The sequence below is a fragment of the Callithrix jacchus genome, chromosome 17 (assembly GCF_049354715.1).
Source record: "Callithrix jacchus isolate 240 chromosome 17, calJac240_pri, whole genome shotgun sequence".
Lineage (NCBI taxonomy): Eukaryota > Metazoa > Chordata > Mammalia > Primates > Cebidae > Callithrix > Callithrix jacchus.
In genome coordinates, this window is record NC_133518.1 from 36,511,924 (window position 1) to 36,531,849 (window position 19,926).

Here is a 19,926-nt window from a genome sequence, read left to right on the forward strand (position 1 = left end):
GCATGTGCCTGTAATCCCAGTTACTTGGGAGGCTGAGGCAGGAGAATCGCTTGAAGTGGGAGGTGGAGGTTGCAGTGGACTGAGATTACACCACTGCACTCCAGCCTAGGCAACAGAGCAAGACTCCATCTCGAAAAAACAAAACAAAACAAAACACAAAAAAATCCTAGACTATTGAAAAAGAAAATAAAAAACAGTTATGAAACTAATCTGGAGGGATTTCCTACAGGATGGATGTTTGTGCTGTGACTTGGGATGAGGTAAAATTTATTTTTTAGAGGTGATCCTTTGTGAAAATAGTAAAAGACCTTTGGGGTGAGTGGCTGGCATTACATTAATGAAATTAAAAATAATATAAATAATATGAGGCATATGGAACCATATTTATTCACAAAAAAACTTTATATTTGGAAACGTGAGCGTAATATAGTCTGCTTTGTGGAAATTCTGCCCGGTCACCAAGGCCTCTCTGAGGTGATAGCCCCTTGCCCACAGCAACCATCAATTATTTTACACATAACTCTAACCCTTTGGCCACAGTTTATTGGGCCAGAATGAACACTTCAGCCTGCCCTGTATGAACTTCAGGAGCATTGAAATCCTGTAAACTGAAGAATGAGGCAACCATGCAATGGGAGCAGAAATGTTAAAGTACAATTTTCAGGCACAGTTGCATCCTGGCCCTTGCATGTGGCAACTGGATCCTTATAGTAAATCTCTCCTTTCTGCTTAAATTTAGGCTGGGTGTGGTGGCTCATGCTTGCAATTCCAGCACTTTGGGAGGCCAAGGTGAGAGGAACAGTTGAGGCCAAGAGTTTGGGGACCAGCGTGGGCAGTGTAGTGAGACCTCTATCTCTCTAAAATATAAAAAATTAGCCAGGAGCGGTGGTGCAGGCCTGTAGTCCAGCTATTCAGGAGGCTGAGGTGGGAGGATTGCCTGAACCTAGCAGGATGAGGCTTCAGTGAGCCAAGATCACACCACTGCAAGCACTCCATGCACTCCATCCTGGGTGACAGAGTGAGACACTGTCTCAAAAAAAAAAAAAAAAAAAAAAAGATTTAGTAAATACCCCATGCTGAGGTTACAGTGAGATATATATATTCATACCTAGTTGGTGGTGTTGTAAATTGTTATGTTTTCTGGGAAATATTTGACAACATATAGTTTGAATATTTAAAAATGTTCATGTGTATTTTAGTTGTACCACCTCTAGGAGTATGGAAAATTTCTCAGATTCACATACTTAAATGCATGTCTCAGTGTAATTTATAATAGTGAAAAATTAGAAAATATTTCAATGTTCCAATTTGGTGACTAATTATATCGGGGTATGTCCATATTTTGTAACATTATACAAATATTAACGTTTTAGAAAAATATTTAACTGGGTAGGAAACTGCTATGACATTAAGTGAAAAAACTATATACAAAGAAATATACACATCATGACTTCAATATCACGATTTACACATATATGTGTGTATAATAAATGAAAAAAGCAGAGAAAAGTTCCCAAACTTTAAAATAGTGTTTTGACTGGGGGAACTAAACATGACTTTCATTTTTATGTTATTCTATATCTTCTAACTTTCCTACAATGATAATGTATACAACTAGAAATATTCTGTTATTAAACAACTTACAAGTAAAATAACATATTATTTTAGCGTTATAGCAAGAGTTAATTTTTTCTTTGTTATGTCAAAAACTAAATAATTCAAAACATTGTGTTTATTTCATGTCATGCAGTAGAACAAATGTTTTTTCTTTATCTTTTCAATGGCAGGATACAAAATCTATAATCAATAGTATTAGACTATCAGTTTTATCAAAATTTAAATAAAAATATATTCATACTAATTCAAGGTTGTCATATTTTAAAATAAAGTATCTATTTTATGTATGAAGATAAATACATTGCAATAAAATTATTTTATTTTAAAGTAAATATAACTTTGCCAGATTTTAATTAACAGCAATTTAGGGATATATATATATATATATATGTAGGATACAACTTTTTTAAATACACGAAGGTATACTTTATGATATATAATCTTTTTACCACAAACTATATACACTTCTCAGATATTAAATCAAACAAATATACTAGGAAGACGCTACCACTTGGGACCAGCGCAGCACTTTTACAGTAGTTCAACTTTTATATGTGACTTTAGTAACACCATTATACAAATAAGCCATCTTATGGGCGTTGTTTTGGCAGTGTAAACCTATAAGACATGGGTTGAATTTCACAAAAAGTTCTGAAACTTGACAACTACTGCTTAGCAAATCTTTGTACAAAATGTGCAGTAACAGGTGCAAGTGTGGCACAGTTGCTAATAGCTAAAAACAGGCACAAAAGCTTTCCTGCCTTTTGGAAATTGGACAGAACAATTTTGAACTCTGATCTCCTGTTGCTCCTCTAACAATTTAATACACTCTAAATACCTGTAGGTGGAAATAAAAAGGAACAGGACGAAAGCAGACTAGGGATACTGCATTTCTGCCTGTAAAATTTCTCAAATCAACACATTCATGGAGTTTTTGACATTATTCTTTGAGCAGCTGTCATCTATCTAATGCAAACTGTGGCTTTGCTTTGTCTTGTTGCAAAGGGAAGGAAAGCTTTTGTTCAGAGCTTTAGAAAAGTTGGTTCAGTCCACATAATCCATTTTCTCCCTCAATTCTGAAAAGTAGCTAATGCTCATTTGGTGGCAAAGTGCTTCAGAGGAATGTTCTCTTGCTCCTTCTTTCAAAAAATTACTTTATGGACAGGTTTCCAACATGTCACTCAACCTCAAAACATGGTGCAGGCTTCTTGGTGGATGAGCTTACATTATCTGAGGGGCGGTAGGAAAGCGTGCTCATTTTTGTTGAAAGATTTGAGTGGGATTTGGCTTTTGGGGGAATGTATTTTAGAAGCTGGAGAAAATATTTTTTAAACTTTTTCCCCAGAAAGCCATAAAAAAGAGGATTCAGGCAATTGTTAAAATAAGCTATACAAATGGTGATGGGCATGGCAGTGTCCACAATATCTGCAATTCTACAGTCATGTATGATGCCTAGTTGAATCAATACATCCAGAAAAGTGAATATTTGGTGGGGAATCCAGGAAAAGAAAAAGAAAAGCACTATTGCCATAATTATCTTAAAAATATCATCATTTCTTGGCTTGTTCTTCTGAATTTCATAAGCCTTCTTTAGGGCCTTCCAAATAAGAGTATAACTTGTAAGAATGATCAGAAAAGGAAGCAGGAAACCCAGAATATTTTTCGTCAGGCCCAGCCCTATTGGGAGGGTTGAATTTTGGGACTCATAATGGAAAGCACAAACTGTAATATTGGTGTTCTCGATGAAAAATACATTTCGATGGATTACAGCTGGCAAACTGGCTAAGCCCGCCAGCAGCCAAATGATGATGCAGGTGACTTTGGCTAGAAGCATTGTGCGTCGAAGGCGGGACTTCATTGGGTGAACAATAGCCAGGTATCGATCGATGCTGAGACACGTGAGTAGAAACACGCTAGCATACAGGTTGAAACTGACGCTGGCTGAAGCCATCTTACATAGATAATTGCCAAAGGGCCAGCGGTATTCCATAGCGGTGTAGACAGCCCACAGTGGCAAAGTCAGTAAAAAGCATAAGTCAGCCAGTGCTAAATTCAAAAGAAAAACACTGGCCACAGTCTTCAGTTTCATGTAAAAGTAAATGACTATCACCACCAAGCTGTTTCCAAATATTCCTACCACAAAGATGATACTGTATAAAGTAGGAATCATGACAAATATGTAATTATGCCTTCCAGCTTTGGGACAATCATCTTGGATTCTTTTAATACCATCTTCAGTAGAAGAATTGAGAATCATTTTGATCTCCTGGGTTGAATTTGTCACAAACCCTATATCAAATGCACCTGGGGAAAATAAAAATGAAATGGTAAGAAAAGAATTCTAGTTGTAAACAACAAACATTCATTTCTCAGTCGTAAACCTAGTCACTCAACTTTAGTCTTAGGAAAAAATATTAGCTCATATTTCCTAAGGAAACACTGTGAACTGATAAAGTCTAAGAATGCACATTACATTTTAGAATGTAATTGCTTTTGTAGAGAATGGTAAGTATTGTCCAGAGAAATGGAATTTGGGTTCTATATGAACAAACCTATCTAGGTCCTTTCCTTTTTTTCTATAAGTAAATTGTAGTTTCTAAATGGATTAAAAACATAACCTAAATCTTAGAAAATACTACTGAATTAAATTAGTTTTTCAGAAAGACCTGAAAGCTTTTCCTGAGCTAAGCGAGACTAATTCATTTATCATTAACTTCAGAAGTGTGACACATTCATATCTTATTCTTTAAACCATTTATTTCCTCTCACAATCTTTACTTAGGTATAAAGATTATTAGTATTCTCCCTTAAGTGGTCAGAATAGCTGCCTTTAGGTGACTGATGAATTGGTCACTGTGGCAATTGATTTAAGAGAGGTAGGAGGGAGGGCTCGACTTTGAGGAATAGGATTTTTCCATGGTTTTCCAGGGCTCTGAAGTCAGTAACCACTTACTATTTAACTTCCAACTCAGTCTAGCAAAAGTGCATGAATCTTCTAAGCTTCATACCTGCCAGCCGTTTCTGAAGTTCACTCTGTGGTTAACTATTCGTGTAACAAAGATGTCAAATGAATAGATTTGGCCAGTATTATCAAGAAAGTATGTCTTTAGTGAGGGCTTGAGAAAGCAGCAGGTTTTTTTTAGAATTCTGGGAAGAAGCAGATGCTCAGGAATGAGCTGCACAAAGACGTGCAAATATTTGCTGATTTTCTACATAGTCAACAGTCAAGCTATTTATTTATGTGATTTACAAAATCAACACATTCTGCCCTGGGTAAGAGTCCATCAGGAGGTCCCAGGAAGGAGACTGAAGGTGCAGTGAGAGTGACATCACTGAATGTGGTACAGCCACATTCTTAGATGAAGGTCAACATTGGGCACAGGCCAGGACAGCTAGGTGGGCAGATGTGATAGGCACACAAATCTATTGCTCCAGTAGGAGCAGGTCCCAGATGAACTTGGCTGAGCATTCTCTTGTAGCAGCATGCACTGGGGAAGAAGAGGAGCAGAAATAAGACACCACTGCCATGCCAAGCATGGTTGTGCTTGGCATTCAGGAGAGCTGACACACATCCTTAGAGTAACGTTCATTTTGGTGCAAAGGGATGCTGTGCAAGGGATACAACCCCAGTAGTCAGCTTTTAAGAGATGACATATGTGAAGGAGTTCTTAAGTGGCCTCTTTGCCTCCCCCGAGTAAGTTGTTCTCCCTATCTAAGTTTTTGGTTGTATGTCCTCATTATTGTTCCTTTTTGTATCTGGCTTATATAATCTACACCCTCTTCTTCTTTTACTCAGGGGTACATTAGCATCCACAAACAGGTGTCATCTACCCCAAATGTCTCATCTTTGGTAAAGCCTTCCCTACTTTTCTGAGCACTTTGACACTTTGGATGTAGGTTTGATACTATTTTTTTTTTTTTTTGAGATAGAGCCTTACTCTATTGGCCAGGCTGGAGTGCAGTGGCATGATACTGGCTCACTGGAACCTCGGCCTCCCAGGTTCAAGTGATTCTCATGCCTCAGCTTCCCTTATAGCTGAGACTACCAGTGTGCACCACAATGCCCAGCTAATTTTTGTATTTTTAGTAGAGACAGGGTTTTGCCATGTTTTCCAGGCTGCTCTTGAACTCCTGACTTCAGGTAATCCACCCACCTTGGCCTCCCAAAGTGCAGGGATTACAGGCGTGAGCCATGCTCCCAACCTTGACACTTTATTATAATCATCTGTTGACATATCTGCCTTCTCCACTGGTCTCTCAGTTGCTTGTGGGGAGAGCCTGTTTAAAGTTTACTCGTGTTTCCTTGTTTACTAGTGTACGCCCTGGTACATTCCAGGAGGCAGATGATAAATATCTCACGAATGAGAGGCTGAATGGACAAATGAACAGCATATAACTTGCAGCTATCAATATAGAGTATCGAGACTAATTTCTGTGAAATTACATCTTGGTCCCTGCAGAGTTTCACAAAGAGTACTCAATGTCAACCTGGGCCTCACCTTGGAAAAGAAAACAGAAATAAAACTGAAACAAAATAAACAGATAGAAAATTCCTTGGTGTTTTTTGAACTTGTGGTTTAGAAAACAGAAGATGAAAAGAAGAAATAATTTAACAGAAACTAGGGCGAGGCTTTTAGGGAGGTATGACTAGCTCTTCCCCACCCAGAGGATTTCCCTATACCTTGTTGATTTTCCAGTTCATCTTATTATTGTTTCTGAACTTACGCCAACTTAGAAGTATAAATTCATTTATATAAACACATCTTCTTTATTAAAAATTAATTAGTCATTAAAGGGTTATGGCTAGCAGTCATTTGTGCCTTAATGTGGATTAATGTACCTATTTGCTATCCTTTTAACCATCTATTAGAGATCAGCTGGATTTTGTTTAGAAAAAATTATAGAAATATAAAGGTTAAGGAAACTCAAAGGTTGAAAAGGGCCTGGGTGAACTCCGTAACTGAAAATGAGGGCAGAGGTAAATATTTGGTTCAGCTTGGGCATAAGGGCAGTAAAAAATAGAAGGGAACACACTTTATGCTCTAGAATCCCTTGGGTGACCTGAGCTATGAGAACAGGGTGGAAATTTTCTTCTCCTTCTTCCCCCCTTGACTCTACTTTCACAGCACACAACTCACGTGGGTTCCATTAATCCTGTGTTTGGAGTAAGTAGAATTTTATTAACTAGTCTCAAACTATAACCAGCATCCGTAATACAATTTCTATGGGTAAAAGTCTGCATTTGTGAGAACCAATTTATAAACATAGTTTTGTACTCCAACTCCTTCATAGGCTGTCAGCCTTTTCTTCAGTTATCACTGATTCATATTGACTGGCATTTAATATATGAAAGGTTGTTTTGAGCAGCTAAGGGAGCATCCCTGGAAACTTTGGCTAGGTATTATTATCGTAAAGAAAATTCACTTGAAAGAATATGGACATAGCACTGAATATACCAATCAGAAGAACATTTTACATAAATGTTTGTGTAATGACCAAGACTCCCTACCCAGTAAGGAAACAAATTTTCTCATACTTGAGGGTGGAGGAAAAAGGGAGAAGAATTTTAGGTGATAGAAACAGTGGAAGGAAGCACAGGGAAGCAGAAATGCAAATAGCACATTTAGTGGATATTGATCAATTCATCACATGTTCACTGAACACCTACTATGTGTGGGTGTCCAGGATGCAAAGTGAATAAAGTCACAGCTCTCCTCCTCTGCACAGTTTGAGTCTACCTGGGGGGACAGGAGCCTTAAAAACAGTATTATCTTTAGTGTGTTGAATGTTATATCAGAGGCCTGTGGAATACTGTGTTTATCACTGACCCAGCTTGGTGGGGAGTGCAGGCTTTGGAGGAGAGATAGTGAGAGGACAGTGCGGGGAGGGAGGGATCACGAGATGGCACCTGGAGACCAGCCAAGGTGGAGTAGCGATGGTGTCATCACTTGAACTTCCTCCTTCTTACTAATACCTGCAGCATCATCTATGGGAAACAGCTCTTGTAAATTAACAGATATTGCACAATCCTCTTGAGGGTGTGGGATCTGGATGTGCACTGGGTATTTCTACATGGGATGGTGACATAGGCCATTTCCCAGTCTGCCCCGCTGCTACTGACAATCTTCCCTAGAGAAATTTGTTTCTATGGAGAGAAGGAAAGACGGGACTTTTGTGATTGATAGTTACTTTAGATTGATGATAAATGAGTGTGAAATAGTGGGGCTGTTTTTTCTTTGAAGTGGAAAGGATGCTACTTTGGTGAGAAGTTGAAGAAGAGAGAGAGGTAATTGACTAGAAAACCAAATTTGTGAGTCCTAGAAAGGAGCTATGTTTCAGCTACATCCTGCTTTTTTTTCCCCAGAAGGGTTATAGGTAGGTAGAACACTGATTGAAAACACAGGAGGATCTACCTCTTCCAATTTTTACTATTTCTGATCTTACTATTCTTTTTATCCAAGTTCTGTGGCTTACATGAATTTCATAGCACTATTTTCCCATAGGGGAGGGAAGATGAATTTGGGGTTGAAAGACTTGAAATGGAATCCTCCTTTGCCACATACAAATCTGTGTGGCTCTGGGTGTCATCCAATTTCTCTGAACATAACCCTCAGTTTTTTCATCTGTAGGAAACAAGAACAGTGACATTTATTACACGTGATCTTTGTAGGGATAAAATGAGATAATGTAACAGCTCTTGGTATATCTTTCAAATATTGCTTAATGAATATGTTTTACTCAAATCTTCATTATTATTTTTTGAATACAAGGCAAACATTGACTCAGAACAGCCATGGGTTAAGAATGCATGAGAGTAAAGAAAAATATTTATTATAGGTAAGTTCCTTCTGTTGCCATTAAAAGTCTGAAAATTCCAGGTTGTTGTTCTTTTGACATATGAGTAAAAAATAATCTTAAGCAGCTGAATAAATATGCCGAGAGTCAGGTGGGAACCTCAAGTCTGTGGCAAACAAGGTGTTGGCTCATTGTGGCCAACCCATTTATTTAACAATTGCTTTTTTAAGAGTTACCTCATATTCTTTGACAGCTTCCCTGGTTCTTAAAGCATAAGAATGAAGATTTTCTTTCCTTTTTTTTTTTATTCTAAGAATGCTTTTCCCAGACTTTTGATTAGAATATTAATACCTTCTTAAGCTTTTAGGCAAGCCAAAACCAATCTAATTAAATTGTTCATTACAAGTCTTTTTAAAACTAGTTTGTAATCTAAAGAAAAAAAATACCCCATAGTTTCCTATAATAATAAAGAGAGAACTAAAAGACCAAGTAATTGTATTTAGAATAATCTTCTATCAAAGTATCTTTCTCAAGCATCAAAAGGAGTAGGCCAGTGTTTATAAGCCATTTGCTTATAGTGTTGGACAGCCCAATAAACCATCCTCTTCAATAAACTATTGTCTTTATTGTTCCTATTTTATAATTCAGAATTAGAAAGCAACTGTTTCTGCTCCCACGGTGCTTCTGCCGCCCCACTCCACCACAGTAATCCCACAGGACATAATGGATAGGTATTCACTTGTGAATTCATTGACTCATAGAAATTGGCACTAATATTTTTAAAGTTTTTAACTCGTTTCTTTTTCAGATCTACTTGTTCTTATTTCTTAGCCCTCTGTTCCTATTTTATGAATTCTACTTTGTTTATTTTCCTTAACATTTTGAATATATGTCTATTAACTACCCAATTGCTTTACTATTTATAGTTCCTCAGGTACAAATTCTATTTATTACATCTATGAACACTGTTTCTTAATCATGTCCTTCTGCTTAGGTTTTGTAATCTCTGATTGTGTTCCTTTTCAATGGGAAGGCTGAGTGTCTAGATGATGGTAGGATATGAAACTCCAGCTTGGGTGTACAGCAGTCCCTTGATCTGGAAGAATTTTTAATGCTCTTTTCTGAGCTTAGTTTTCAGCCATTTTATATATATGTTAGTTTTTAAACATTTATATATATATATGTATATATATATATATTTGCAGATACTATATGTCTGTAGTATGTAGTAAATTAGTATCTATACCACTCTCAAACAAAACTTTTCCAGCCTTTCATCATGAATAGGCAGTGATTTTTCAGTTCCTGGCTTTAATCAGAAACACAGCTTAAATTGCCTTTAGTACATGTGTCTAGTGGTCCTGTCTTTCATACTGCCAAAGGCACTGGAACTTTATCTCAGCTGTGTGTCTAGTGTTAGTCCTGCTCTGGCCCAGTGTGGTCTTAACTCTTATTCAGAGCTGTGATCCGGCATTTTGTATTTAAAGCAGGAAGGGCAGATTCCTTGCCTCCTTTGTCCATTTCATCTTTACTGAGGTTGCCCTACATGTTATTTGGAGGTGATAATTTCCAAATAAGTTACATAAACCTAATAGCTTTGGATTATAGTCATGGCTTTTGATGAAGCATTTGAGCCTTTATAGATTGTATTTGCCTCCAGACTGGGAAACCTGGCAGCCATGAAGAGGGGAGCATGGCAGACCACCTGGCACCATGGGGCAAGAGACAAATACTGCTTTCAAGTCAGCTCCGTGGGAGAATGCCATGATCTTGGTTGGTAATCCTAGCCCAACTTCATGTTAAAATGATTTCTTTGGAGATGTTTATGTTTACCTCTGCAATTCCTGGGTGAATAGTTCTGTCAATGTAAAACATTTTATTAAATTATTAATGTCATATTAATTAAGTACTTAAGATCCAATCTCGTCAAACTTAATAAATGGCTCTCTGCTATGTATACATGGTAAATAGTGGCTTCTGGCCCTCTTCCCAAGTCAATATCATCCACTGTCGTCTGATCTCACAAGAAATAAAAACAAGGCAAGCTGCTTTATTAATTCTGCATGTACCAATCGTGACTAACTGTGGTGTCAGTGGTTAAATGTTCCATCATTTCCAACTACCCCCGCTTCGCTTATCCAAAATAACTACGAACCCAAAGAACACAGCTTTATGAAAGGAAATTTAGAAACTTTATAATTTATATTGAAATTTATATTCAGGATATCAATTTCAATGAAAGTAAAATGTTAATCTCACATTTTAGCTTCTTGGGAATTGTTCAAGACTACTGTCTAATAATGAAACTCTAAACTACAATTAAACTTCTCTCTACTCTAGAAATTCCTACTTACCATAAACTAACTCGGTTGTTAGTTTATGGTAAGTAGGAATTTCTAGAGTAGAGAGGAATGTCCCAATTCCTCCCATGCACAGCACTATCTCAAATTCTTGGCTATTTTTATTTCAAAAAGTAAAGACAAATAGGCAGCAATGAAAGATATGTGATCAAGCCTAATTCACATGCTTTAAAAATCTTCCTTTGACACAAGAACAGAAAACCAAACACTGCATGTTCTCATTCATAAATGGGTGCTGAACAATGAGAACACATGGACACAGGGAGGGGAACATCACACACTGGGGCCTGGGGGGTGGGGGGCTAGGGGAGGAATAGCAGGGGGTCTGGGGATTGGGGAGGGATAGCAGTAGGAGAAATACCTAATGTAGATGATGGGGCAGTGGATGCAGCAAACCACCACCACAGCACGTGTATACCTATTTAACAAACCTGCACGATCTGCACATGTGCCCCAGAACTTAAAGTATAATAATAATAAAAAAATCTTCCTTTGACATGTTGGTGCAAGAAAATACTCTTATGTTAAATATAAAAGGCCATGAATGCCTTTCTAGTGTCTGGAGAGAGGAGACTCCAGAGACTAGGAGAAAAGGAAGATAAAACCTAACTTTGAAGATGGCCTATAAGTAAATGAACCCCTGTCCTCTTACACTCCTCAATTCTTCAAACTTATGGACTCATAGAATTTTCCAACAAGAATTATCGTCACATTTCAATGGATTAGTATCTCAGCCATCATGGGGGAGGAAACATCATTTTTAATAATATGGCTCTTGGAAACTACTCACAAGCTTTTCATCAGGGAAGAAGGCAGCACTGATGTGGGCTTAGTCAATAACAATTGCTTCACCCAACTTGTGAATAAAACCACAGATTTCGTATATGAAGCTACCTCACTTTTATTTCTTCGAAACTTTAATTCAGCAGCAGCAACTATTTATCTCATGTCAAATTCCATTTTAAGGGGTGTGAGGAAAGTTACTGGGGAGGAAAAGAGGCACTTATTAATTTGTACCCTTAAGAAATTATTATAATATTACAGAATTTATATGTATTATGGGTTTTATGTTAGGATTATTGGCCACATGGCAATTCAATTTAAAGCTTTTAACATTATACAAACCACATAACTATAAATTTTAAATGAAGCTAAAATATTCAATATACTGTACATTTTTCTCCAAATTGCTCAATATTCTGATTGCAGAAGAAATATTCTTTAATGATAGGCTGCAAATTGGTGGAAAATGCGGGAGCAGACTGAGGTTCTAATTTTAGCTTTCCTACTTGCTAGCTGGGTGACCCTGAACCAGTCATTTAGCTTCCCTAAACCTCTGTATCCTCAGGGAGTTGTTTATATTCTTTGAAAAGAATCTTCCAAAGCACTGAAATTTTATAACCCTTCCTTTGCATAGGTATGCATCTTTTGATGAGAAGGGCAAAATTGCTTGACTAGTAGAATAACAATTTCAAGAATTATAAGGCAGTTGATTAATGTTATCATATATTGTTAAATAAGCTATCTATATAGATATTTTAATCCCACATTGATTTAATAATATTCTATATTTAAACACAAGAACTCTTTGTATTAAAACAACAAAGTGAAAAAAATGTATCTTTTACTCAAGATAAATAAAGAAACTTAATGTAAGATTATGATAGGCACAGTTTTTTTCTTTCCTTTAAAAAATTATTACTCAAATATTTTTCAAGCACAGCATTTAGATAGCTGGTTGTGGTCCTAGGCTGATGAAATCAATGTTACGAGTTTGGACCCTATCTAGACTAGTTTGTTTCATTCCATTTATGGCCAAAGGCTGTTAGCCCTTTCAGACATCCCTTTTGTTATTTATTGACACTACCAGGTGAAAGAGTACAGTTTGGAACATGGTCAAAAATCAAAATTAAAAGTTTGCCATGAAGTTAGAGAGTCAAGATTACACGTCCTATGAAGAGGGGGCAGGCACAACGTGATATTGTTAACATAGAAAATTGACCTATTCTCAGACTCTTTGTAACAAAATACAACTTTTTAAAGTTTAGCAATTAGTTAATGTGGTCTAATTGCCCAGATAAAAACACAGAGGTGAGGGCTGAGTATCAGAACCTTCAAGAGAAAGTTTCAACATTCTGAAGATTTAAAGGGCCTCTGTTCTAAGAAAACTAATGCTATAAGGGTCATATTTATTTGATTTTATCACATAGTTTCCCTTTCTTCAAACACAACTTTGTATGCATTATAGTTCTTTTTCCTTTTTTTTTTTTTTTTTACATCAAAATGATGTAAAAACTGAGGAACAGCAGAACGATCTGGCAGAGAAAGCACTGGACTGCCGTCCTAGCAAACAGTCTGCTCTGCCAGTAACCAGCAGCACAATCTCACAGAGGCAGTTTAATCTTTCACTTTGTTTTCCTTTAAATATTGCAAGATATTTAGAATGGGAATACCAACACCTGTTCTCACCTCTACTTCATGGTCTGCTAAAAATAAAAACTAAGTTCTTTGAAAGACATAAAAGCATTTTTAAAATATAAAAGGGTAAGTAAAATGAATTTAAATAAAGAAAGCTCAGACTTTCAAAATATTGCTAAATTTTTTTATTCAGAAGTTCAGCAGAAATATTTTTCATTACTATAATGCTTGTATTTGAAGAATTATAACAAGGCACTTGATTAACCCTGAAAGAAAAGTAAAATAGTAGATTTTGAATTGCTTCTACATTTAATACTTGTGGCAGCAAATGTTTGGGTACAAACTGACCCCTCAGGGCAAATCTGACCAACAGATATATTTTCTTTGGTCCCCAGAGCATTTACAGCTTTGGGGATTTGAATTCTCCGTAGTTCACTAATACCCCTCTATTGCCTGGTTCTTTAGTTCAGTGCTGTCCAAAAGAAATACAAAGTGAGACATTTATAATTACAATTTTTCTATTAAAAACATTTAAAATGTAAAAACAGGTGACATTAATTTTGATAAAATATTTAATGCAACATATCCAAACAATGGTCATTTCAACATATAATCAATATAAAATTATTAAGATACTTTACATTTTTTTGTACCATGTCTTCAAAACCCAGAGTATAATTTATGCTTCCAGGACACCTCAGTTAGACTAGCCACATTTGGAACGCTCATCACACTGGCTGGCTGCGGTACTGGAAGCACAGTGTAGGTGCTTTACTCAAGGAAGTTCCCTAGTTGGCCCCTCTAGAAATGGTTCTGAAAGTGGGGTTCCTGAAACAACAGCATCGTCATCACCCAGGAATTTGTTAGAAATGCAAATATCTGACCCCACCACAGACCTACTGAATCAGAAACTCTGTGGGTGGGGTTCAGCAAGCTGTGTTTAATGAGCCCTCCAGGTAATTCTGATACACACTAATATTTGAAAAGCACTACCTTGTAGGCAACTTAATTTGCAACTCTGGCTTAAATGCTGATAATCCTGATTAACAGGCAAAACCAAATCCAACAAACAATAAAAGTACACTCAGCTAAAATGTTTTCATTTTACCTTTATGAGGCATTGAAAACTAAATATGAGAAACTTACTCATCAAACTGCATATTTCTATTGCACATTCAGGATTGGCATAAAGTGTGCCCAGCAGGATGTCATCTAGTAAAATCCCCTTTTCAGGTACTCATAGGTATCTGAAATTTCTATAATTCACGTAGGGTGGAATACCCACCTTCATACTGTCTCAGGCAGAACTGACATCTACCTGAGAAGAAACCCAATGGCTCAGGTGAGAACCAGAGTTAAGACAGTAGGAAGAGCATAGTGATGGGAACCAAAAGTTCTGAATCAAGCACATGGTTTACCTCCTATGAACTGTGGGGACTCTGGCCTTTCACTTGACCTAGGAATATCATTTTCTTCATCTGGAAAATGATGACAATGATAATGTTCATGATGAGGATGATGAAGCAGCAAGCACATGTCCAGTCTGGTGCAAAACATTGTTGAAAACACTGAAGGAGATCATGGATCTGGAAATGCTATGAGATCCTAGAGCTTTGGGACTTTCGTTGGTGTTATTAAGTTCACACTGTGGTGTAAATGACTAATTAAATTTTTTTTTCTGTGAACAAATTTGGATAAGAGGAAGTGGGAAACTGCACCTGGTGCTAGAAGTGAAAGAAACTAAAGTACCAGCAAGGGGTGGAAAGACTCGAGGGGGATGCTGAAAGGCACTGCTGAGAGGCTGTTTGGACCAGACTGTTTTGTTAGCTCTGAGAATTCCTTTTGACTTTGCATAATTTTAAAACATAAATTACAATGACATTACATCTCTGTAATAAAAATATTTAGACCATTCTATCTACTAGTATCTATCACTCCATTTCCTTTCTATGTTAGGCTACTTGCATTTTCTAATTAAATAGCCTGTGATAAGAGACACGGATGCCAGGCCAATAAAAGGTAAACAACACTTTGCCAAGTGAAAAATAAGATGAGCTACCGGTGACTGTTGCTTCCTGTGAAAACTTCATTAGCAATAAATGAGTTACCAGATGTCACACATCAGATTTGAAATTAAAATATATTCTCAGTAGTTGTGTGGTATCTGAGCAGAAGTTAAAAATGAACTATTTCCAAGAGAATTGTATAGAATAATGCACCATTTTTGCCTTCTGATTTTTGTTCCTCATCTAAATGTAAAATAAAATGCACCTCCCGGGTTGTGAAGTGGAAATATAGCATTTCTGCATAGAAGGCTATGTAGGGAAGTGGCACATTGCTCATAGAGCAGTAACTGCTTAAAAACAGGAGAAATTTTTGGAACATCCTGTGCCACATCAAGACCATCATCTCCTCTTTTTTTTAACTTTGCCATCACAAGTTCTCCTTTTCTCCCCTTCATGTTCTGCATATGATTTCTGCTTTTATTACTAGCAACAGAACTGTTCAAGTCAGTAACTGTTAGTGTTGACTCCACCCTTTCTGAATGCTGCTATGACAACCCTGGTAGTGCTTTTCTTTCTTCAGGAGATATTAAAACTCTGTCCTCTGGTTCTTCCAGCTAGCTAAGCTGAGGCTCTTCCTGTTCTCAAAGTTAGAAGTCACCAATCCGAAAGCAATTCTGGTTAGGGAAGGAACCCCACAGTTGGAAAGAGAAGAGTACAACTTCATTAGAGCCAGCAGAAACTTCAAATGATAAGCCAGTGTGATAGAAATATCTAACACTCTCTAATTTTTATAAACAAATAATTTTGGCTGAACTTCTTCAGCCCAGTTCCTTTGCAGTTTCAAATTTTTGCAGTTACTGGTTCCAGCTGTAGATCATGGTCACTTGAAATCATTTGTTTATTTTTTTTCTCCTCAATTAATTCTGGTTCTTATCTCTTGCCAGCTAGGTGAAACTTATAAATCAAATTAAGAGGGTAAAAGTGAATTATCATTCTCAATCCCCTCTTGGAGAAATATTTACATGGAACTTCTCTATACATAGAAGTTCCCTGAAGCACCTAACAGTTTACTTCTGGATCATTAACTACTCATCAGATGCAGGGATGTGGAAGCTGCTGGCCTTTGGCTTTCACAAGGAAGACGGAGCATTTTTGAGATGATTTCTATCAATGGGGAAAAGGTCAATTAAATCTTCTCAGCTTCATAACTTTAGCACAAAATGACATACAATTGTTTAAGTTTATTTAATGTACCATTATTTTATACTTCTTTTTTGTTTCTGCTGATTAATAGGAAGGACTTATAATAGTGGCTTAAATATTAACAATAGTAACACTGATCCCTTATTATTAATGGGATGCTTACTATGTGCCAAGTGTTGGATTCATTGCTTTCATTTCTGTAAGAGACCTATGAGGGAAGGCATCATTCTTCCCATTTCTCGGGTGAAGAAACAGGAATAGAAAGCAGGTCCTTATATTTTTGACATCCTCAAAGTAATGTTTCAAGGCTTTGTTATTATTTTATTTTTTTGGTACGGTCATCTCTTCATACAGTACCTCGCAATAGGGGTGATTTTGCACTCCAGTGATATTTGGCGGTGTCTGGAGACATTTTTGATTGTCCCAATGAGGGAGAGGGAGGTGTGTGGGGTATTAACTAGCATCTAGCAGGCAGAGACCAGTGATACTGCTAACCATTTTACAATGCATAGGACAGGCTCCCACACTAAAGAATTACCTAATCCAAAATGTCAACAGTGTTGCTACTGAAAAACCCTGCTCTGGCCCTTTTTGTTTTAACCTTTGATAATTTGTATCTCTCAACTTTTATGGAATAAATTAACTGTATACTGAATTTTGGTGGCTTTTGTTTCATGCATTATATTTTCCCATGAAAACTACAGATTCCTCACAAAAGATAAAATCCTATTGGGTAACCACTCAGAAGTCTAAAGCTGTCGGGTGCTTAGTAGGAGCTCTCAAACAGGGAGTTGACTAAATATCTTCTATGTTAGATCATTCTAGAAATTACCCACTGTAAGCATTTTTCATAACTTCAGGATTTTTGCTGAAGAGGGAATTTGAGCTCAGATTCATCATTAGGGTTTGAAGAGATGAATGGCCGTTGTGGTGGCCCCAAGGTCCGCACTGAAGGGAGGAAGCCACCTAGTCCGGAAGTCAAACCCTGCCCTCTTGTGGTGTCACTGCCATAGACACTGCAGGGAATGTGACTGAGGGTCACGGGGCTTCATTCTGTATCCTTGGGTCTGAACTGACAGCAATTTTGAAGTGTAAATTCAGCTATGCATTCACGTTAGGCCTTTTCTTCTTTGCAGAACAGTACATTAAATATACCATGTAATCCAGGCTTTCATTAGAACTAAACCAAATAGAGGGAAGGGGTGGGGGGAGAGAGAGAGAGAGAGAGAGAGAGAGCAAACATACCTAGTTATAAATGTTACTTTCTGGAAGCTTGACAATTGCAGAGTTTCACTTAGTTAGATTGATTCTCTGTTACTTGCCTTCTCTACAAAACTGCTTTTCTGACTAATAAAGACATGGTGTAGTTTTTTGTAGGCAAGGAGAAACAATTCTGGGGAAAGGCTTTCTAAGGAGCAATATTAATGGACATCTATGCCCCAAATTTGATTCTTGTGGCATTTTCCTTACAAATTTCTTATAGGTTAGTTCAAGGAGAAAAGCACCACAAAGTTTGAAAGACCAGTTTAATCAGAGGACATTATGCTCTCCCCTTAACCATTATGAACTCTACTCTCTTACTGTGAAAACACCACTGTTGTTCTTTCTTATCTCAGAGTGCAGCCTTTTCTGTATACTGATGCCAAATGGGTAACATTTTAGTGAGACATTTGAAGTTGTGATATGCAACTCGGTGGGAGACAAACAAGGTCATTTAAAAGGTCTCTTCATTGAGAACATCAGAGCTTTCAAAAGATGCACACAGCCTTTTCTGGATAATTGGGTAAAACAAAAATGAAAAAGCCCATAAAGTGCAATAATTTAAAAAGCAATCAGATGGAAACACTCAGAATTAAGAGTGAAAAATATCATGAATGCTGACGCTGAATCTTAATACATAAAACCAAAGGCAACGAGTAAAAAAGCAATGTAACTTAAGAAGTTGACAAACAAATCAGTTGACAGAAGGAGTTAGCAAGGGGAAAAAAACTTAGAACAAATGTTAGACTAGAATCGGGGGATTCTTCTTTCTCTAGAAATTGAGATCTTGGCATATCATTAAACCTTCATTGAACTTTGATCTGGCAAATGAAAATGATATTAATACTATGAAGCTTCTACCTCACCCTTGGAAGAGTGTTATAAGATTATGTGTACAAAATAATTTCTTCAAAAGTCAGTATATTATACCCATGCAGTATGCATAGACTAGATACAATAAAAAACAAGTTTACTAAATAGTTAAAGTGCCAAGCTAATTTAAAGACCAAGAGATACATATTCAGCAGTTAGAATCTTAAAAAGGAACATTAATTAACATGATCAGAGTCTATTACCTGGCTGACCTGAGGGAAAACAAACCAACCTTTACAGTCTCACAGGTCAGGTATAAGCCCTTCCTTGGATAAATTACGTGGTTTATTTCTTATCGGAAACTAATATGTTCTCATTATACAAAAAGTCATTCTGCAACTTAGGGACTTTTGATTTAGCTTTGGAGGGTAGCTTTACCTTTTGTGAGTCAGGAAGTCACAAAAATTTCTGCTATAGAAAGAAATTTATGGATGGATCAAATTTATTGATTTTCTTCTTCAGAGAAATATGAGAATATATATATATATGCCCTTTGGTAAACATACATAATTACTATATTGTCAAAGATGTTTTGGTTGTCAGGTTATCCAAACAAAGCCTATCTTAACCTAAAATGTTGTTGAACTACTATTCTCTACAGTCTTGTTTTCCTTGTAACCACTTAAGTCAGAGATTCATAGCATTGTATTGTTGTAATGGTCCCTATTCATTACATGTTCCAGGATTCACATATTGAAATACTTAGACAGGCTGGAAGAAATAGGTGAACTGGACATGGTGGTGAATGGAAGGCCCTTTCCTTTTCTTGGAGGGGGTCCAAGGGGTCACTTCTCAGCTATAGCCAACTGTGCCAAATGTAACGGAGGGGAGAAACAGCTAACTTTAAAATATAAACTTACAATTTCAAATTTCATGTGAAATATCCTATTTTAAAATGTTTTTAACTAATGTATATATTTTTTAAAAACCTAACACTGTGAAGCTAACAGAACTCTTCTGTGGATTAGATTTAAAGGGCTGCCAATTTGAAATTTAGGATCGAGGCCAACCATCTCATTTTAGAACTGAGAATAGACTCCAAGCCCCAGAATTTGCAGACCCTCATACCAATGTTCTAACTACAGTAGACTTGAAGTATGTCTCTGATTGTTAGACATTCCCCATTCCATTCTACATTCAGCAATTCATGGCTGAATAGTTGGAGGTTATGGGAAAATATAGAGCTGTCATGGGATGAGGCTACCTTCTACCTTGGATCTCACTCAGCCAGCCTGCACAGCCGGCACATGCGTGAGGTGAGCCTGACTCAGTCTGAGACAGCATTTGGGACAGCAGCCTGAACTTCACCCCCACCCCTTGTTGTTCTTGCTAGCAACTTATTTTTCTTTTTTCTATCCTGTAAAACATACTGTTAAGTCTCTTAGGGCTTTTAC

At 37.0% G+C, this 19,926-nt stretch overlaps 1 protein-coding gene and 1 long non-coding RNA gene across 4 annotated transcripts in view; one reads left to right on the plus strand and one right to left on the minus strand.

The window, feature by feature from the left end:
* Positions 1-19,926, plus strand: part of LOC144579906 (uncharacterized) — a 535,694-nt gene that overhangs the window by 161,413 nt on the left and 354,355 nt on the right. The window lies entirely within an intron of this gene.
* AGTR1 (angiotensin II receptor type 1) overlaps positions 1,919-19,926 on the minus strand; it is a 43,989-nt gene continuing 25,981 nt past the window's right edge. The window contains exon 3 of the mRNA XM_008983695.5: positions 1,919-3,921. Coding sequence (XP_008981943.1) covers positions 2,795-3,874 — 1,080 coding nt within the window. The 5' untranslated portion in view covers positions 3,875-3,921 and the 3' untranslated portion in view covers positions 1,919-2,794. The remainder of the gene's footprint in view (positions 3,922-19,926) is intronic.